The sequence below is a fragment of the Bos taurus genome, chromosome 22, assembly GCF_002263795.3.
Source record: "Bos taurus isolate L1 Dominette 01449 registration number 42190680 breed Hereford chromosome 22, ARS-UCD2.0, whole genome shotgun sequence".
In the NCBI taxonomy this organism is placed as follows: Eukaryota; Metazoa; Chordata; class Mammalia; order Artiodactyla; family Bovidae; genus Bos; species Bos taurus.
In genome coordinates, this window is record NC_037349.1 from 21,589,512 (window position 1) to 21,611,691 (window position 22,180).

General features: G+C 48.1%; 1 protein-coding gene across 1 annotated transcript in view; it reads right to left on the bottom strand.

Moving 5' to 3' along the window:
* Positions 1-22,180, bottom strand: part of ITPR1 (inositol 1,4,5-trisphosphate receptor type 1) — a 353,911-nt gene that overhangs the window by 66,728 nt on the left and 265,003 nt on the right. Inside the window, exons 42-46 of the mRNA NM_001435139.1 lie at positions 14,449-14,629; positions 12,251-12,504; positions 5,222-5,422; positions 3,281-3,391; positions 791-886 (exon numbers count right to left, since the gene is read on the bottom strand). Coding sequence (NP_001422068.1) covers positions 791-886; positions 3,281-3,391; positions 5,222-5,422; positions 12,251-12,504; positions 14,449-14,629 — 843 coding nt within the window. The remainder of the gene's footprint in view (positions 1-790; positions 887-3,280; positions 3,392-5,221; positions 5,423-12,250; positions 12,505-14,448; positions 14,630-22,180) is intronic.

Sequence of the window (22,180 nt, forward strand, 5' to 3'; positions counted from 1 at the left end):
CAGTTTTAGTGCCCTCATTTAGGTCTGTCAGTTACAGTTTATTTGCGTGGGAAAAATTCTGTCCTTAGTTCGGTTCAGCATCTCTGCCAGTTGCTGTCTCGCAGTCTACAGCCCTGACTCCCGGCCTGGAAGTCACAGCCAGCTGTTAACATCACCCCCCAAAATAAGCAAGTGTGTTTTCTTTTTTAAAAGACCCAAAACATCAGCACCGCCCCCCTGCCCCCGCCCCCCATCGGAAAAAAAACCCCACTATTCTGTTGCCCAGGTTCTCGATACCAAGGAGAGATGTAAATTCTTGATCCCTGGACAAAGCCACAGCAAAGAGCAGCCGTGAATGAGCGCATTCCAGAAGAGTTTACCGCGTGCGGGTACCACGCACAGAGCTCTGCAGGAATCATCTGCTTAGTCTCCCTAGCAACCCTCTGGACTAGCTGATACCATCCTCTTCCTTTCAGGGAAGTAGAGCTCAGAGAATCACCAAGGTGACCCAGAGAAGGGCAGAGCTGTGGATGTGAACTCCAGGCTCCTACACCCCTCCTGGTGCCGCCTTCCCCGAGGGAAACTGCCTGGGGAGGCTTTCCCTGGGGGCTGTGCTGAAGGCAGAGGCCACCTATTCCATACAGGGGTCACTCCCCTGCCCTGGTCAGTGGCCTGAATCAAATGTTCTCTTTGCACTTCTGATTGCTGGCATCATAAAGAAAGCTCAAGGAAAGTAGATACTCTGCTCCGGCTCCCACGAAGCTCTGATGCTGCTCAGCGCCAGGGCCAGGGGCTCAGTCGTCCAACTCACCAGTTCCTTGGGCCTCATGTTATAGAGGATCCGCTCAGCATTCTCACTGTCATGCCTGCTCTCCATGATGGCCAGGAGCAACTTGGACGCATTGTTCTGAATGGAGACACAAAGGGAGGAAGACATGAGGAGGAACTGCCAGGGGGCCGGCCTGAACCACGGGTGATCAGGGGCTGCATCCACATGTTCCGCTCCATGGGAGGGTGTGGGTCCAGCGCTGGGTTGGCCCAAAAGTTCGTTAGGGGTTTTCCCTAAGAGTGTACAAACCAGAACAAACTTTGGCCAACCCGATACATCCAAAACCACCTGCACCGACTGAGAAGGTGCCACTTACGACCCCAAAAACATGTCCACAGAACAGATGATGGGCAAAGAGGCACCTACCTGTTTGGGTACAGTTTACCCTTACCACTTGGTCCATCTCCTAGTGGACATGGGACAGTTAAACAAGGGAGCTTGGTGGATCCCCTGGGACCCTGATGATGACAGCGGTCAGGAAGCCCCTGAGACATAGATCCAGATGCCTTCAGGGGCAGGGGTTGGTTATCAACACTGTGATTCAGCCTTGCAGGTCAGAGAAGGCTGACAATTAAGGTAATTCCTCCCTGACCTAAGTGAGTAGGAAACGGCAACCCACTCCAATATTCTTGCTGGAGAATTCCACGGACAGAGGTGCCTGGCGGGCTATGGTCCATGGGATCACAAAGAATCGAACATGTCTGAGTGACTAATACTTATACTTCCCTGACCTAAAATAGCACTATCAGCTCTTATAGCCCCTAATATTATCACAGTACAGCCAATGCCAGTTAACAAAAGGGACCCAAGGGATCACCGTACGCATGTTAAACCATCATTTCCCACTATGTTCAAAGTTTTTACATAACCACTCCCTGCACATCTCAGCTTTTAGGTTCCAGGACTATGATAATCCACATGCTTCTTTGTGTATTGGATTTGAAGGCTGTTGTTTTGGTGAGAGGGAGCAGTATCTTTTTTTTTTCTCTCCCCAAGCACAGATCACAGCAGTTCCATCGGGTTGTTATGCCATCAAAAGATGGCTTTTCACAGGGAAGAAATGTCTCTAATAATCTTCAGGTTACTGGACTAGCTGAAAATGCCACTGAAATGCTGATGAGGAGCACCTGAAGGTCTCAGTTTATTTCAGGTTCTCCTCTTATATATCCTGATAAATGGTAGCCAGGGATATGAGCCTGAATGAGGTGATCCTTCGACAATAGGATTTGTCAAAGGAGTTAAAAATAGCCCAAAGAAACAAATCCACTTAAATGATAGACCCAAACTATCCATTAGCGTGGACTCTCGGTTAGAAACACTAAAATAAAATAAAAATAACTGGGTGATTCCTGTGGGCTTCTGTGTTACCACCTTCCCTAACGACCTTTCCTCTGGCACCACTGATGCCATAAATACAGACTGGCTTTTCAGCTAAACCCTGTAGGTCCAGGCTCTCCCATGACAATGACAAAGCACCCGGTGCTCCATGCTGGGGTGAGATGGAGGGCAGATCTCAACCTGCCCCAACACGGGAACGGTTAAAAAGGAAATGTGCTCAGGGAGGCTGATGTTTCAAAACGCACTTTAGACACCAGACTGGGTTGCAAGCCCAATTCTCAAAAGTAAAACTTTGGACTCAGAGAAACTTCGGAACCCCTAAGACAGGAGTGAGGGTTTTTTGTTCTTTTGTTTTTACTTTATTTTTAACTAATTTTCTTGTACATTCAAGAAATCAACATCAGGAGTAGCCCGTCAGCTTCTCAAATATTCAACAAGCTGGCTTGTAAACCCAGCGGCTTAAGCATCTTGAAGCGATTGCTTTCACCCCATAGAACTCTTTTGGTACCAGAGGGAGTGAGCATGTCAAAGGTGCTTCTACATCAGCCATCTGTTTGTATAGGATGCAAAGAAACTCATCAGACGCCAGGAGGCACAAAACTGACCGGTTTAACTTTTCCTTATGTTAACCCAGCATTGATGAACCTCCCTTCTGCTAAATCAATCACAAAACAGAAAAAGGTGTTCCCTGATACGATCAACATACAACATTTTTTTTTGGTCCTCCATAGTTTTAGTGGTACTATCCCTCAACTGGCCCTTTTCCGCAATGGGGGAAGGGGAAATGAGAGACCACAGAGGGAATGGAGTTTCCACTGTTTCTCTGTCTTCACCTTTCAGAATCAGCTTGTTAGTTCTCAGAGTCTGTCTGAATTTGCTTCTTAGCTTTGGGTGATGAGTTCCCATTCCATGTGACCTGTGAGTCGAAAAACTGATATCCTCTCCCAAGACCTTATTTGGAAGGGAAAAACCGAAGTTCTGCCTTTTACTCAGAACTTGCAACGTGGATCATTCATTGAGTTTAAAACAACTGTCTCCAGGATTTAGTTTCACAGCAGTGACCACGTCACGTGCATGGGCAACACACAACAGTTTCCAAACGCTACTGCTTTTCTGCTTTCAATTCCTACTTGCCTTCAGTTCTAACACAAGGTCCATCCTCTTCTTTCCCAGAGGGTTGATGTCATTGAGGATCAGGGCTGTGATGATGTCAATGCCATTGGATTCATGGGTGGCTATGCAGTTCTGAGAAAAGAGGCACACGCAGACATTGACACAAGGCTGGTCATGTATCAGACGTCAAAGGCCAACAGGCTGAACTGCTATTTCAACACAAGGTTTGCCACTCCCCGTCATGTCTCTAGGGGAGGGCAGCAAATTTTCCGTGAGAAAGTGGTAAAAATAAAAGACAGATGAAAATCTCTAGTTTCAGAATTAACAGTAAACAGTAGGAAAGTCCCCATGCACTGTAACTGATAAATTGGCCGCATCTAATCCAAACAGCGCAGTGGGCTTTTGTTCTTAAGGGAAAATATGGTGTGTGACTGATTCTGGGCTCTGAGCACCGGTTTCCCCTTGAAAGGTGTGTTCCATTCTCTCTACATCACTCGGTTTTCGTATCGCACACTTTTGCTTCAGGCTCGAGCTTGGAAAGCAAGTTTTAATTCACGTAATATCAGAATTAATCACCTTCCCCCAGGTAAGATCCCCGTTTGCAGCAGAATTCATACCAGTATGCTCCTTTGCACAGACCTCAGTTTGGCAGAAAAGCCAACTTGAGGTTATAAGGAAATTCACTTAGATGTCAGATAAAACCTCTCCCCCACAAGCCTCTTATAATTTTTTTGTTTGTTTGTTTCTTTTCACTTTAACTCCAACTATACCATCTGTCTCATCAGGAAACCTGGAGAGGAAAGTGGATCTAACAAAATGCTGGCCTCACAGTCATGGACAACTATGATCAGAATCTCAATATACAGTGAGTGCTCCCTCTCGTAAGCCAGGCTTCTCTTCTGAGCCAAGGTTCTGGCCTTGGATCCCAAGTAACACGGCATGTCATACCTGCCCTGGCCACTGGGTTTATCATGGGCTATTTTAAGCACTGGCCTATCCCTTCCAACTAGGAGACAGCTAGAATTTGAGTTAAAAACCACACTTGTTCTAGCATCAGTGCAAAACCTCACAAAATCTATAAGATGTCATGGATAAGCAATGACTCCACTGGGCTCCACTCCAAAAATATACTTCTTGAGAGGCATCAAGGGGTCTTGGGCATCCTTGGTGGCTCAGTGGTAAAGAATCTGCCTGCCAATGCAGGAGACATGGGTTTAATCCCTGATCCAGGGAGATCCCACATGCCGCGGGGCAACTGGGACCATGTGCCACAACTGCTGAGCCTGTGCCCTAGAGCCCGGGAGTTGCAGCTGCTGAGCCTGCGCACCTAGAGCCTGTGCTCCACAGCAAGAGAAGTCACTGCCATGAGAAGCCTGCGCACCGCGACTGGAGCGCAGCCTCACTCGCAGCACCCAGAGAAAGCCCCTGCAGCAGTGAGCCCAGCACAACCAAAGACAGATAAATAAACAAAAATTATTTTTAAAAAAAGACTAACGGGTCTTTTTCTTCTCCGAATGTCAACTGTGTTTTTCTCATATTATTTTCAAATGGTCTCATGTCCAGGAAGGCTCTTCTCTCTTAAGTTAAAACCTTCTTCTGTGAGGTGGTCCCTTTTTGTGTCTTCCCTAATATTTGAAATAGAGCCCAATCTTCTGGTCTTACTCATTTACCTCCAACTTTACCATGTATTCCCAGCAAAGTTAAGAGCTGGGCCATTCAAACCAAATCAAGCTGGGCGTAGACCAGGATGCCCGCTGATGCCTGGGATCAGGTCACATCCTGAAACATAATAAAATCCAGTGGCTGCTTCCTCACTGCTGGACAGAGGCCTCTGGTTCTCCTGACTCCCAAGGTCTACAGCCAGATGCTATATGACTTCTGAACTAGTCCATGTCATCAAGGCTTCAAAATGATACACCTTTTTTTCTTTTTCCCCACCTCCTCAAAGAAAAATGGAATTACCTGATTCTCATGGCAAGGTCCTTGACAGTATTCAGTCAAACTTTCCAGGGTTTGGTTGATGAGGGCCACGTTCTTTTCGTTGATATAGAGTCCCAGAAGACCAAGACCCCCGGTGGTGCTTCCACAAATACAGTCCAGAAACTGCAGTGTCTCGCACACCAAATTGTAGTTGGTCTTGTTGTTTTGGCAACGGAGGAAGTTCTGCAATTGGGGCGTCCCCAGGTTTGGGGAGCAGAGGCAAAGAGAGAGGGAAACGGTCACTCAGCCTGCCATTGTGATCATGTGTAGTCAGTTGGGGCACAGGATTGCATTGGTTAGAACAGAAGAGTCAGCCCCCACGATGGTCAGCCATGGATGCGGCCTTGGCAACAGCTACAAACACTTGGCTTTTGTATGGGATGCAGTGGAGAAGAGCTCCTCTTTGACAACCCACTTCAGACTCCGAGACCCTTGTTTCTCATTTCTCCCCTTCTCGCTCCAGCCCACCTTCCCGCCCACCGCATGTTAAGTTCAGAGTCTTCTGACATTTCCAAGGACAGTGGTTTTATTGAAAAGATGATGGTGTGGTCTGGATGCTGAATGCCGCCCAGAGTGTAGTCCTGAGGGTAAATCACCACAGCATAAAGTGTCACAGGAGGGCTTACGCCACGGCCCTGGTGGGGATCTGGATTACCTCGTTGGGTCACTTCCATTATTAAAGGAAGGAACGAAAGTGAATAAATGTGTGTATGCTTGTGTGTGTGTGCCCAAGTATGTATTCTCAAGGTAAACTTACAATGTTAACAAGACTTAAGAGCAGATACTTTCTCAATGAAGTAAACCAAGGCACATTCAATAACCTCATAATACAATGTCTATTTTCATACGGAGATTTTTTTTTTGGGGGGGTCATAGACTCCAGTAATCTCTTCTTAAAAAGAGGCAAAGATTAACCACAAATACTTTTGGGCATAGTTATAGAAGTTACATATATTTGCTGTAGAAAATCAGAAAATTATCTTTCTGGATTATCTTTCTAAAAAGATAATTAAAAAATAAAATGAATGTAACTTTTGACCCTGTAATTCCACCTCTGTTACTGTTCGCAAAGTACGTATTGGATGTTTGCGACAGCACTGTTTGAGACAGAGAAGAACTGGAAGCAACCTAAAGGCTCATCAGTTGGGACATAAACAAATGATAATCCATCAACAGTCTTTAATATTGTAAGTTGCAAACACCGAAGCAGGTCCGTATGTATCAATATGGAAAGAGCTCTAGGATATACTGCTGAGTTAAGCAAACAAAAAGGGCAAATAGCAGATTAATAGGGATCCAGTGCTCCCATCTAAAGATACAGGAAAAGGACAGGAAGGATTCACAGTTCAGAACAATGTGGGAATGCGAAGAGGGACTTTTTTTTTTTTTTTTTTAACCGAACACTTATTTTCATTTAAGCCTTCATAGAAAGAATATATTCATTGTATAATTCATGATGTACAAAGAATATATTCATTGTACAAAGAATATATTCCTTGTACAATTAAAACATTTATAAATGCACAGATTAAAAGCTGGTAATCAAGTTTAATGCTTGACTTGTCAACAAGCTAACCACCCGTCACTGTCACCCCAACCCCAAATTAAGCTCAGTCCCTTATGCTTAAGCCTTTCTGACAAGTCTAAAAATTGGACCATCACTCAGGTCTGGGTGGGAGGTGGGGGAAGGACAGATGTTTGAGAACCAAGTGCGCTTGCCCGTGACTACATTTCTAAGGACCACAGGAAGCCAGAGGAGGGTTCCACAGCCATTTCTTGCTCCAGTCCCTCAAAGAAGATTCTACCTGTTAACAGCCTGGCTGAACCCCACGCCATGCCATGGTGGGGTGGAGGAATATTCACAAAGAGGATAGGGGAGGACCAGACTGTCCTAGGCTCAGATGCACAGCATGGTTCTTGAGGTCCAATTTCCTCCCCAACTCCTGCGTCATCATTCCTGCCATGCCCCTGCCTCTGCTCGGGGACACCCTCTCTCCTGCCGTGCTCGTCTCTGTCTGGCAGCAACGAACTTCTTTCTGCTCTTCAAGCACCTTTCACTCTCTCATCTCTGGGACTTCAGCCGCACTGTTCCCTCTGTCTGTCACGCTCTCTCTGTCTCCTGTGATTAATCAGAGAGTTAACTCTCTGATTAACTTCTCTTCCTTCATGTTGGGGTCTCAAGTTACTTCTTTCAGGAAGCCCTCCATCCTGACTCCAGTGGGATCGGAGCACCAGCACTGGCAACAGCCAACTAGCACAGGGACTGTCTCGGGCCAGGGGCTTCACAAACACTGCCTGAATATCTGAGTTAAGTTGAATGAATGGGAGAAAGAGGACTTGGGGAGTCATCAAGGCTGACATGCTTCAGACTCTCCAGGAAGGACAGTGAGCAGCCCTTTCTTGAAAGCCTCTCCCATTTCTCATGATCTTTATAGCGTGTCCACCCAGAATTTCTCCCTCCTAACTCACATCCGTTTTCTCTTATTCTCTACAAAAACTGAGGTTTTTTGCTGTGCCACTTGCTAAAGGCCCATGGGAACTCCTTCCGCGCTTAAGGAATACAGTTTACACTTAGCACATACCACTCACCCCACCTTGCCTAGGCTAGAAAAATCCTGTTATCTTTGTGGTCTTCCTTGGAGTGCCAGGGACCAAGTCAGGATGAGAAGATGAAGGACATCAAAGACTTTAAGCCTGGGCTTAAACAGACCTCAGTGGACAGAAATCAGAATCTGCATCCCTTAACCCAGATCAAAGCAAAGCCAGCCTCTCAGGGGAAGTTCAAAAGCAATGCAAAAATGGTTCAAAAACAGTCCTTCCCATCAAGGTTCTTGCTACTGTGAACAAAGCTTGCTTAAGGCAGCAACTGCCCGTTCAGCAAAGTCAAGTTCGGTGGCTTTATCTCTATTGAACATTTATCAACAGGAGAGTTAAGGTTATAAACATGACCAGAAACTCTGGGCAACTTCAAAAGGCCAGAATCCCTCCCTCTCTGGGCTTATCTGCACTTCCTTCTACCAGGGGGCTGGTCCCTCTTTCCTCATGAAAATGTCTTCTCCCTCAGATCCAAAAGGAAACCCCGACCCAGAGATTCACCATCGGATCCAGAACGCTGCCAAGAGGATGGCATTCAGAGCTGCCGAATCCCGCTTAAAACCATCATTTTGAGAGCCAGACTCCTACAAGCATCTTCTTGTCAGAGCGATTTTATTAACTAGCTCAGGCTGTCTGACTTAGTGGGAGTCTGTGAAGATGAGTGCAAGCTTCATCCTTCTAAACCCTTGGTCCAGACTGCTGGTTTGCCAGCCGGGCCCTGCAAAACCCTGGGGGACCCCGGGAATGCCCCATGTCTCAGAGCTCTTATAGATGAGAAAGCAAAGCTCGAGTACTCTGTAGTTTCTATTATGAACAAAGCAGCCTTGCTTTCATCTGCTTTACCTCATACAAACAAAGAATTCTGCGGCCTTAAACAGTTTAAAATTACTGGCGTTATGGTACCCTCAAAGGTTAAATTGTTAAGTTTTTTTTTTTTTTTTTTTTAATATATTATACTCTACACTCCTTCTCCCCACAATACCAGTGTTTCTGGAAGACCAGTATATTGGAGAATGGAGTTTTGGAAGGACTCATGAAAAGGTGCTTCTGGCCACGGGGGCCTTGGAGAATTAATTCAGAGTTTTGCGAAGAGCTAAAGACAGCTGAGCATCGAAGAATTGATGCTTTTGAACTGTGGTGCTGGAGAAGACTCTCGAGAGTCCCTTGGACAGCAAGGAGATCAAACCAGTCAATGCTAAACGAAATCAACTCTGAATATTCATTGGAAGGACTGATGCTGAGGCTGAAGCTCCAATACTTTGGCCGCCTGATGCAAAGAACCGACTCAATGGAAAAGACCTTAATGCTGGGAATGATTAAGGGCAGAAGGGAAAGGGGGTGACAGAAGATGAGATGGTCGGATGGCATCATTGACTCAATGGATATGAGTTTGAGCAAACTCTGGGAGATGGTGGAGGACAGGGAAGCCTGGCATGCTGCAGGCTCAGTCATGTCAGCCACGACTGAACAATAGTAAGGTACAAAATAACAACCGTGAGGATTTCCCCACAAGAAAGGGTGAACTCATACAATGAGGGCCTCCCTCTGCTTCCCCAGTGAAGATGGGAGTTCCAGGGGGCGGAGGGGAGGAAGAACAGATCCACGAAACCAGAGCTACACTCAGGAAACAAGCACCTTGGGACTGCCCCTCTGACGTTCATGGACGGGACTCTACTCAAGGGGGGTTTTTGTGTTTGGTTAGTTCAGAACTCAGCAGACATCAGCTTCTCTGAGAAGCTTTCCTGGACCTGGCTCACTGTGTTGGTTCTCCTGCTCTGAATCTACAAAACCCCTAAGACGGCACAACAACAGCCCTCAGCATGCTGCGTGGTCGTCTCCCTCTTACCAGGGGCTCCTGCTTTGTGGGGAGCAGGGGTAGGGGGGTCTCCATCGCCCCGGCTCAGGGCACAGAGCAGGTCCTTGCCGAGGTGAGGAAATCAATACACACATGGAAAGTCTTAATCTACTTTTCCTTCGGAGCCTGAGGTTGGTGGAGACCAGTGACTCTGGTGCAGGCGAACAGTACAGGGCAATGGCCACGAAGTTCAGTCTAGAAATCACCCCAGCAGCAGGGCGGGGCCCCCATCCACAAACATGCCACAGTCGAGCTGAAGCTTTGTTTTCCTACTGGTGGGACAGCCGGGTTTCCCACGGTGTCGCTCACACTCCCTTGGCCTGTCTCCTCCATGATGGATGGTGTAGATACGGAAGGTGGAACGAATACAGTCTCCCTTCAAACAGAGAAATGCCAGCCAAGGAGACAGTCACCAGACCCTGACCTCTGGGTCATGAGAGCTCTGTCCGCCCACTGAGCTCAGCATGCAGGCATCAGGCCAGTGCGTCAAGGGTTGACGTGTTCTATGTCCAAAGTAGGAATGTCTGAGCAACAAGCAAGAAAAAGAAGACTGACAGCCAAGATCTCACACTCAGCTGTGGACAGGGATGAAGCCAGGGATGTCAGTGGAGGAGATGGGCGGGTGTCAAAGTCTAGAATGAGCCTGAAGTCACTGCCTGGCTGACAGAAACCCCTTCGTTTTGAAGTACGGGCCAGACTTGGCTGGCTGATGACCTTGGATCTGAATGCTTTTTCAAAGCCCAGGCTCTTCACTCACTGGATTGAAAAATCAGTACAGATGGTATTAATACTGCAAACTTCATCCAGTACCATCTCACTGCTCTTACTGTTTAACAATTAAATTCATTACTCAGCTTACCTAGGTAAAGAGTCTGCAGCAGGTTTTAAGGGCGAGCCATTTCTAGCTGTGGCATCAAATGGTCTGGCCACAGCTAACACGTGAAAAGTCATCAAACCACCTGGAGGGTCAAGTCAACAATGCAACATTTCAAGGCTGCACCTTCCCTTTGCTATGTTTGGACTACAATTATTACTTTTTTGTTTTGATGTGGACCATTTTTTAAGTTTTTACTGAATTTGTTACAGTACTGCTTCTGTTTTACCTTTTGGTTTTCTGGCCAGGAGGCATGTGGGATCTTAACTTCCTGACCAGGGATCAAACATGCACCCCTTGCAATGAAGTGAAGTCTTAACCACTGGACCACCACTGAAGTTCTAGAATTATTTTCTTTTCAAACCATCATGATTCAAATAAAACTACCACTGCTAATCTATTTACTTTAGGAGGAAACATTCTATCTTAGAGGAGTTCAGGCACACTCTTTTGGTTCGGCTTCATCCCTTTTAGGCAGAGAGGAGTATTTTCCTTAACAATCAGCAGCAGAACCAGGTAATGGCCAAGGAGCCAGGCTCCAGCACGCTTCTGGGGAGTGACCGCTTCTACAGATCTGTGTCCACTCAAAACAAAGAGTGTATCTCTAGAACCCATCCTTGGCCCTTCCTGAAAAGCCTTTGCTGCTGGAGGAACTCTGCAAGGAAGAAAACAGCCTCTATCTTAATGTGGTGGTAGACAGCACAAACTCTACCCACCAGACTGCCTGGGCTCAAATGTGAGCTCTGCATACCCTAAATGAGTCCTGTGTATCTTAGTTTCTTCATCTATAAAACAAGTGTAATAATACAGGAGACACTTAGCATCCAGAATCATCTAAGTGCCCAATAAGCCTTGGCCACAACAACAAAAAGTGAACAAAGCATTTCTGGAATCATCAGTTCAACAAATATTTCTGAACATTTATGGGAGTCCCTGGGACAGCAAGGAGATCAAACCAGTCAATTCTAAAGGCAATCAACCCTGAATATTCACTGGAAGGACTGATGCTGAAGCTCCAATACTTGGCCACCTAAGGCAAACAGCTGACTCATTGGAAAATACCCTGGTGCTGGGAAAGATTGAGGGCAAGAGGAGAAGGAGGTGACAGAGGATGAGATAGTTGGATGGCATCACAGACTCGATGGACATGAGTCTGAGCAAGCTCCAGGAGGTAGTGAAGGGCAGGGATGCCTGGCGTGCTGCAGTCCATGGGGTTGCAAAGCGTTGGAGACAACTCAGCAACTGAACAACAAATGTAAAATACCAGAAGACCACTTCATTCATTCAACCAAAACATACTGATTAGAACTTTCCATGTACCAGATTCTGTAAGTATATTCAATCACCCACCCCACCACCAAGTCAAGATTTACCTGTGCACCTAAACATCAAAAAGTGGCAGGCTACCAGACAGACACAGGCGTGCACACACACACACACATCACAAATACATATGTGTAGCAGGGGCAACAACACAGATGAGCCTGAGATTTTATCCCTGAGGAGACGGTGGGGAAGATGAGACAGAGAAACGCTTCGGAGGTCAAGAGCAGTCTGGGCCCTCAGTTGGAGGAGACGGGCTGAAGGGAGAGGAGCCCACAAGTCACAGACAAGCTGGGAGGAGATGAGAGGAGCTTGGGCTCCCCGCCCGCACCTCACGTCCGCCCCGCCCCTGCCCCGCCCTCACCTGGAGGTCCCGGTTGTGGTTTTCGCACAGCAGCTGCAGGAAGCGGAGGATGGGCTGCATGATGGTGATGACCGCGCTCATCTCCAGGTCGTCCTTGCTCTTGTCCGCCGCGGCCTGGGCGCCCTCCCCGGACTGGTAGTGGTCGTCGGGGTCAGCTTCCCTTCTGAAGGTGGTGAAGGCTTTGCGGGTGGCGGCAGAGGCCTCCAAGAGCTGATCCCGCACCTCTTCCGTAATCTGCGTCGCAGGCTCTTTGGCTAGAACGCAAACGTGAGATGGTCAGTGCTGCCGAATCCTCTGGAACGCTATTCACCACGCCAGAGACGATGTTAAGAGACCTAAGTTCTGCCATCACTAGAGAGCCCCTCAAGGTTGGCAAAACGCTCCAAGATGGCACCATCTTCTCTCAGCCCTTAGAATTAAAACTGAGTCGGGCTCTGCCAGCTCACTTGTGGCTCTAAGGCATCACCTCAGCTTGCTCTCATTTAGAGGAAAAGTGGTAGAGGTTCTGCCAGCTTCACACACCTATGACTCTGGGCCTCAGCTTCCTCATCTGTAAAATGGGGAGAACATTACTGAAGTCTTTCTCTGAGAGGGTTCCCGAGAGGGTCAACATAAGCTAAGCAAATGGTAATTACTGTTACTGTATGACGATCGATGGAATCCTTTACGGATCCCCAGGGCACCGTGATTTGATCAAGCACTTGATGTGTATTAATTACCTGGCTCACTTCTCATACTAACCCTGTAAGGTAACCAGGCACTAGAGTTAGGGGCATTAGACTCTGTTGCCGGACTGCCTGGGTTCAGATCCTGACTCTGGTATACTTACTACTTTCATGTTCTTAACAAGTTAATTACCATTCTGATGCCTCAGTTTCCTGGTCTGTAAAATGGATGTAAAATAATTTATTTTACAATGTTGACTTGAATTCTAAATGAAGTAACACATGTAAAGGACTTTGGACAGTGCCTGGTTCGTAGGAAATACTCAGTAAATGTAAGCCTTCCTTTTTCTTCTGTTTATCCCCATTCTACACCAGTGGTTACCAACTAGGGGTGATTTTGACCCCATTTCCACCCAGGGGATGACAGGAAATATCTGGAGAGATTTCAAGTTGGAGATAGGCTACTGGTACCTACAGGCTTCCCAGCTGGTGCTAGTGGTAAAGAACCCACCTGCCAAAGCAGGAGACATAAGAGAGGTGGGTTTGATCTCTGGGTCAGAAAGATCCCCTGGAGAAGAGCATGGCAACCCACTCCAGTATTCTTGCCTGGAGAATCTCATGGACAGAGGTGCCTGGCGAGCTACAGTCCATGGAGTCACAAAGAGTTGGACACGACTGAAGCAACTTAGCATACACGCGGGGGCATCCACTGGGTTGAGGCCATATATGCTGGTACACAGCCTGCAATGCACAGGACAGCCCTGACAGCGATGGATTGTCCAGATATCCCACGTGCTGTGGCTGAGAAACCCAGGCCTCAACTTAAAAAAATAAGGCTCAGATCTGCTCGAGGCCATCTGACTCTAGCACTTTTGAGTCTACCCACTCCCCAGTATTACTTCTCTTCAAGGAAGGTAATGGATAAAAAGCTTCATGAACTTTCAAATATTTTAGAAAATAAGGGAGGATTAGATAATGCCTTTTGTTTTAAAGTGTGTATCTTCCTCAACTTTCTCGGACATTAAATGAAAATTACAAGAAAAGATTATCAGTGGATTTCCTGCCAATAAAACCCTGGTTTGACCAAGAAAGTATTAGTGTATTAAACCTTAGGAGTTTCCCAAGCAGCAGGAATTCAGTTCAGGTTACATGTTGTTGCTGTTGTTTAGTCACTAAGTCGTGTCCAACTCTTTGCAACCCAATGGACTGTAGCCCGTCAGGCTCTTCTGTCCATGGGATTTCCTAGGCAAGAATACTGGAGTGGGTTGCCATGCCCTCCTCCAAGGGATCTTCCCAACACAGGGATCAAAACTGAGTCTCCTGCATTGCAGGCAGATTCTTTTACCACTGAGCCACTCTTCCAGGTTACATAGGAAGAGTTTTATCACAATCAGACTGGTTTTATTCTTCTGAAAGCCCCAGTCAGAATCCATCTGGGAGTCTAGAAGTCCTGTAAAAATGAAAGGAAAACCAGGGTTCCTCCCATGTTCCCAATCCAGCTGACCCCAGAGCTGCGAGCAGGGGAGTGTTTACCTTTTTTCCGTGACGGGGCATCCCTGTCCACCTCGTCATCTTTCTTTTTATTTCCCAAGTCACTGGTGTTCACGGTCACTGTTGCCTTGATTTCCTGCTGGGCCACCTTCATTCGGTCATAGAAAACCTTGAAGAATTTCTCTGACTTCTTGTCTTCTGTCAACCGGCAGAAAAAGGAGTGCTGCCAAGGAAAACCCATGGTTTTTTTCCCGACACTGTGACACACCAGTTACTGAATCCCACTCAGGACACCAAAACCTCACGAGGATCAGAGCCAGACACAAAACCTGAAAACCTATCTCAGTTTGGACCGAGGTTCAACGCTGTTTTTTGCACTGTCATTCACTCGATTCGACAGCCTGAGTGTGTCTACAAGGAGCTTTGAGAGAAAACTGTCACGTCTTGGCTGAAGAAGCCATACCGGCCTGGGAAGCCTGCTAGGGGGTGGTGGGCAGATTTTAGCTAACTAAGCACAACTCCCAACACACACAGATATCAACTCCAGTAACAATGAAAGCAGAATGTATTTTTGGTAATTGTTGCACGGCCAGTCATGTTTAAGGACATCTACGAACCCTCCTCTTTGCAAACCCCTATGAATATATACAGATAAGTAAGACATGCAACCTGCCCCTCTAGGGCTCCACACCAGATTACAATGACATGCCTGTAAGGAAGACTGAAACGTGTAACAAGTGCTCCAGAAGCTACAAAGACAATTATATTATAGATGTTCAGAGCTGGCAAGGATGACATAGGTCTGGAGTGATCCCAAGATCTTCATGGAAAAGGTGGTTTTCAAATGAGGTCTTCAAGGGCAGGTAGAGAGGAACAAGCTTACAGTTAACAGGTAGTCTGCCTCTTGGATACGCACTTGTTTTTTTTGGACCCACTGCAAGCAATAGTATACATTGTTGATGTGAAAACACAATATGGTGTCTCAACTTCGTTTACGAGCATTCTCTTTTCACCCCTTTGCAAATACCACCTGTTGTGGATTATTTACATAAAAATACAATACGGTCAATTTCCAGAGGAATAAAACAAAGCTCCAAACAATGTATTTGCTTCTCCGGGTTGGAGCTTTCTGCCAATTTCACTTCCTCCCCCATTTGAAGAGATGGCACTTCCCTACAGAAGGTAACCCTAAGCTTGAAATCCCAGAAAAAAACAAACTCTTATCAGCCTCACAAAGCCCCTCGACTCCTCCACCTCTCACCCCCGCACACCCTGAGCCTGATTGAGCAGCCCGCCGCCCCGAAAGCCACGGCGTGTCCATCTGCCAACACGCAACTTGAGCCACTGTGGCCCCCCTTCCAGCCACTAGTCCACATGGTACACTGACAGATGTCCGTGTCTCTTGCCCACAGAGCTCTGCTCACTCCTGCCCTTCTCCCTCTCCCTGTTCTTCACCTCTGGTTGTTTCTTACGTACAACACAGGATACAGGCCTCCTACCTGTGCTCCCTGGTCTTAACATTTTCTCTTCAGCCACTCCCAAATGCCAGTTTCCAACCCCCTGCCTGCCTCCTGCTTGGCCTTATCATTCTGTGTGCCACCCTCTATCACTCCTGCTCTTTAAGCCAAGCTCCAGGCTTTCACGTGCCCCACTGCCGTGTGTGTGTATGTGTGTTTGTGTGTATGCATGCATGTGTGCTTGTGTGTGTGTGCACGCGCGTGTGCTTATGTGTGTGTGGGCTTATATGTGTGTATGCACGCGTGTGTGCTTATGTGTGTGTGTATGCGTGTGTGTGTGCTTAATTGCTTAGTCGTGTCTAACTCTTTGAGACCCCATGGACTGTAGCCCACCAGGCTCCTATGTCCATGGGGATTCTCCAGGCAAGAATACTGGAATGGGTTGCCATGCCCTCCTCCAGGGGATCTTCCCAACCCAGGGATCGAACCCAGGTCTCCCACATTGCAGGTGGATTCTTTACCAACTGAGCCACCAGGGATGCCCATGAGTGGATAGCCTATCCCTTCTCCAGGGGATCACTCCCACCCAGGAATCGAACTGGGGTCTCTTGCAGATGGATTCTTTACCAACTGAGCTACCAGGGAAGCCCTCCACTGCCCTTTATTTTTAGGTTTCTCTTTTGCCCATCCATCCAACCAGTATTCCATCCACTCATCCATCCGTCCGCCACCCGCTATTTACTGCACATCTGTCATGAGTTGGGCATTATGCCTGTTAGAGGAGAAACAACAATGAACAAAAAGGAGTCTGTGCCCTGTGAAACTGGTAGCTTGGTAAGGAAAACATATGTTCACTCTGGAAAACTGCTCACACGTGAAAAAGCAAGTTCTACTTGTTCACTTCTTTGAGAGCCGATGTGTCTGCAGACAAACAAAAGGAGATGTGCAGGGGACTAAGAAAGACCTCAACCGACAGCCACCCAAACACAGTGATGACATTTTCCTCCCAGAGACGTCACACAACATCTCAGCCACAGGGGTCACGGGGAGACTGCGGGAAGGTGGCTGCTCAGGGCAATGAAGTTCAGTTGCTGCCCCATTTGTCTTCCCATGGTATGAAGGCAACTTAAAAAACATCTGTGGGCAATCTGGTCATGCAGGAAAACAAATGCACTTTAAGTCAGTGAATAGCCAAAGCCCACCGACTGTCACCTGTAAGAGTGTAACAGTGCACACCCAACACCTACTACAAACACTGCTTCGCATCCAGCCAGATGTCACTGGACAGGGTCAGGGCAAGGAGGCCTCTGGTAAAATGAGAGGACGGCAAGATACAGAGGATTACATGCTTCTATATATGTTTCTGCAATGGCCAGTGTATTTATTTTGCGTTATTTGTAACAGTCCTCAGTCCCTCAAGGATTTGACGCTGCTTTGTAAACAAAATGTGGTCAGTGAAATGGTAAAGTGGGGTACGGTGATACAAGTAAGCCCAGAAAACTGATGTCAAACAAGGATGGTGCTAGAAGATGCGAAGGGAGACCCAGCTGATTCTCGGGCACTGGACATCAAAAAACTGAAGACAGGCAAACCCCATGATGCCTCGCAGCAAGAACTGAGGAGAGAGATCATACCAGTGCCTCAGTGGAAGGAAACATATCTTAACGGAGGGTTAGTAGGGCAGGCTTTCCAGTTGGACCTCCAGGGTTTGAGGCTGGGGTCCCTTACCCACCAGCTCTGGGACCCTGAGCAAGTTACTCAACCTCTCTGAACCCACGCAGAAAGGCTGCTGAGGTGCACACCAAGCGCTTAGCACAGTGCCCACAGAATGAGTTGGTTCTGCACCACCATTAACCAACTATCACGAGAAAAAGCCACAGCAAAGCCATCACCTGAGGGGCTCAGTGGTGAGAACAACCTCCGGAGTCAGAACAGGCCTCGGCTCCACCGCTTACAAGCCAGTGCCACCTTAGAAAGTGACGACATCTCTGAAATGCAAATCTTCTCATCTACCAAATGGGCATCATAACAGGGTATGCCCTTCATGAATGGTTACGAAGACCCAGCAAGCTAATCACAGTGACACTCCCGATGGCTGACCTGACGAGGGCTGGGAGCGTGAGTGAACCTCTGTGCCTGTCACCTAACACCCTCCACCGCCCGTCTCCAATGAAGAAGTTGTTACTATCACTCCTTTCAGAAATCAGGAGAAGCTTTTGGGTCTTTGAGATAACGTGCCTCCTGTGGGAGCACCCCTGAGATGCTGGCGCTGTGACACACAGCATCTTCCCAGGACGCCGGGGCGCTGGGGGCGGCAGAGCAGCAAGGGGAGGACAGAGGAGAACTTTCAGGTCTCTTGAGTGGGAAGCTCAGCAGACATGCTGGAAGGAGAGGACCTTGTACAGGAGAAGTGAAAGCCACGGCATGCAGAGGAGCTAAGACTCACCCCTCGCCTCCCTGGGGTAGGCTGTGCCTGGTGTCACCCAGAGGCGGTGAGCTCAGCTCCTGTACACCGTTCACAGACCTGCTCCTTCCACCTCCTTCTGTCACAAGGGCCTCATAGGGCCCGGGAGGGGAAAGGGGCGCCCTCCTCTGGACCATTTTTCCAGAAGCAGGTGGGACCTTGGACCAGAGCAGGCAGGGACTGGCTCCCAACCCCCTCAGGCTCTTCATGGCTACCTGCCCACTGCTCTCCTCGAATGTGTTTCAATGAATTGCTCTCCCCTCCCGCACTGTTCCCCAAACCTAGAACCAAGAGTCACGGAGAGACTGTTTCACTTCTCCAAACTTCACTGCACTCCACCCAGCAGGTTTGAGGTAACCCTTCCAAATAAAACTAGTGTAGTGCATGAGTTGTCAGTAACAGCAAAACTGCCTGCCTCTGGGCAGGGGGGTGGGTGGTGAGTGAGAAGTGGCCAAAAGGGAAACAAGAGAACTTTCTGGAGTGAAGACAATGTCTTGATTGGGATGGAGGCTGCACAGGTATGGCAGATAGAAGAATGCCCCCCAGCCCTGCAAAGACGTCCGGACTCTCATCTGTGGGACTTATAAAACATGCCAGCTTACATGGCAAAGGGGAAGGAAGTTGTAGATGGAACTAAGGTTCCTAATCAGTTGATCTTAAAACTGGGAGATGATTCTGGATTATTCAAAGGGCTTGTGTCATCACCAGGGTGCTTAAAAGTAGAAGAGGAGGGGTACGACTCCTTTGGCGGTCCAGTGGTTAAAGATTCTGCCCTTCCAATGCAGGGGGCACGGTTTTGATCCCTGGTTAGAGAACTAAGATGCCACAAGCCACGTGGTGTAGCCAAAAAAGAAAGAAAAAGAAATGTAGAGGAGGAGGGTGGAGGGATGCAGTATGAGAAGGACTCCACTCAGCGTGGCTGGTTTTGAAATTTGAAGATGAAGAAGGGGCCACAGGCTGTGGGCGGCCTCTAGAAACTGGGAAACACAGGAAAACAAATTCCCTCCCCCTGGGGCCCCTCCCCTGCTGAATCCTGATTTAGTCTGGTTAAGACTTATGTCGAACTTATAAGATAAAATATCTGGCTGTCTAAAGCCACTAAGATTTTAGTAATTTATTATTCTTAGTAACTTATTGCTGAAAGTAATTTTAGTAATTTGTAAGATTTAGTAATTTTAGCAGTTTAGTAAGATTTTAGTAATTTGCTATTTTTAGTGATTTGTTACAGAAGCCACACAAATATGACCAAATCTGATGGTATTTGTCAAATCTGATCAAACTCTACACTTAAAATCTATACATATGATTGTATGTAAGTCATATCACAATGAAAAGAGAGATGGAAAAAGCAACTGCTTTGCTTCCAGAAGGCTAGAGAACTTGGTCAAAGTGGTCCAGACTGGGGGCCACCCTCAGAGGCTACCTTCCCCAGCAGAGGGATCTGAGTCTGACACCCTCATAGCCCATCTCTCTTCACCACCGCCCTTTCCTCCTCTCCCTGATCATCTCCAAATCACATTAGATTCCAAAGCCCTTTTCACATAAGCTGTCTTATCAGCATCTTAGGAGATTGTCAAGATAGATACCATCATTCATAAATCCATCATTCATAATCACTTTAGAGGCAGGAGAGCTGGGGTCGGGAGAGGTCAGCTGACAGGGGGCAGAGCCTCGCTGGCTCGCTGCCCCTGTGCTCAGTGCCATCTCCACTACCTACCTTCTTAATGATCATACAGAACACCAGTCCCAGGGGGCGGCAGGCAACTCCAAAAAAGAAAAGCCTGGTTTGGGGGCAGACCCACACCAGTGCCAACATCACAGACAACAGGTACATGTTTGGAGGGGCTTGAGGGAAGGTAGTCGGGGTTGGACTAGGTGAGAAAGTGACCACCTACATGGGAATTCTGGAGGACAGAGGAGGGGCGGGGATCTAGGTATGGCCATTGTAAGCTGGGTTTAAAAACCACCACCACAAAAAAGAAACCACAGATCAGAGAAAGTTAAAGTTGGAAGCACCCTATGTCAGCCACTTCCAGATGCTTTTCCCACCAAGGAAACTCGCTCCTCCTCCTTCCCCTAACACTGGGGTAAGGACCAGGTATTAGAGAGATACAGGCACAACTGCTCAGCCTGAGACAGAGCGGGGAGGACCCCATCTCACCACTGGAATCCTCCTTGCAACTCCACGGTTCCACAGAACGCTGTTTGGAAACTACCCACTTAGTCCAGCCCTCCATCTTTTACAGAGGAGGAAACTGAGGCCCAGAGCGAAAATGAACACAGAAAACCATGTCTCCTGAGTTCAAGTCAGTCCCCTTGACCAGGATTGGGGGTGGGTGAGTGACACCCGACCTGAGTTTCATTCCCAATCTGGGATAAATGTCAAGTGGACACAGTTTGCCCTCCTCGGGCTGCCCGAGCTGCATGGGACTCAGGAATGAGCTCTTCAGCTGAAAATAATAAGGAAACCGCCCTTTCAGATCACTCTTGAAAACAGTTAAGACATCTCTTAATGAGCCTGGCAGCCACCTACTATGCCCAGCCAAGTTCTTACAAAGAAACAGAGTGTGATTTATGACAAGCCCTCCCAGTTTCTGAAACCAGAGGCCACCCAAAGTTAGGGACCAGCGGAGGGCTGGCAGCTCCACTAGACAATAGGCCGGAAGTGTGCAGGAGAGGGTGGGGGCATGTCTTTCTTGAGATGCAAGAGGTCACGGCCCGGTCGCATTGTGCAGGATGGGGTCTGTCTGGAGAGAAAAAGGGGAGACACGGGCCTTCCCCAGGTGCTGGACACACACCAGGGAAGGTGAGCGACTGAGCACCTTATTGAAAAGTCATCTTCCCCAGAGTTCAGAGACTTGGGGTGGGGCGGGCGTAGTGGGGGAGACAGTCTTCGTACCCTGGAACCCACAGCCAGCCAGCCTACACTTGCAGGGACACGTGTGTGTGCTCAGCTGCTCAGCTGTGTCTGCCTCTTTGCGACCCCATGGACTGTAGCCTGCCAGACTCCTCCAGGGAAGAACACTGGAGTGGGTTGCCATTTCCTCCTCCGGAGGATCTTCCCAACCCAAGGACTGAACCCGTATCTCCCGCATTGGTAGGCGGATTCTTTGCCACTGAGCCTCCTGGGAAGTTTGCAGGGACATGGGAGGAGCCCTTTATGAGCATCTCAGATAAAGGAAGCAGAGGTGGATGTGATTTAGGCCCGGCCTGGGGGAGGGGGGAGGGTTGAGGGAGCAGTCCCCTGTGCTCCTGGTACAGCTTCGAAACTCGGATCCTTCCCCAGAAGAAAGTATTTCACCCTGCAGTCATTCACCGTCCAGAAAGCCTCCCACTGAGCCTTCCGAGGTTCCAGAGAATCAGCTTTTCTATCTGACTGCCTGGGCCATGTCCCTGAGTGACACAGCCCATGACTTTCACTCTGGGTGCTCATTTATCTGCTGCAGAATGAATTAAGTTCTCAGGCTAAGGGCAAAAATTTGAAAAATGTGACCTGCTGAACAATGCTGAATCCCTGAGCTTCCCAGGGCTGCTGGAAATTCCTCCCTGGATTTCTCTCTTTTCCATGTGCTTCCGGCACATGCGCACCTCAGTCTTGGCCCTGGGGTCTCCAAACAGGGCAGCCCATTCTTGTCCAGCTCAAACAGAGGTCCTGCGGGTGAAGAGTGACAGCAATGGCTACCCAGGTGTGGGGTTTACCTTGTGGGGTTCTCTTCCAAGCCCCGTGGTTATCCGAGATTTCATCACTTCCTGGGGACCCTGATTTGTAAATTACAGTGAGTGGTAACTTAAGGCTTATGGTTTGCCGGGCACTGCCTAAGTGCTTTGTACACAGTATCTCATTTAACCCTTG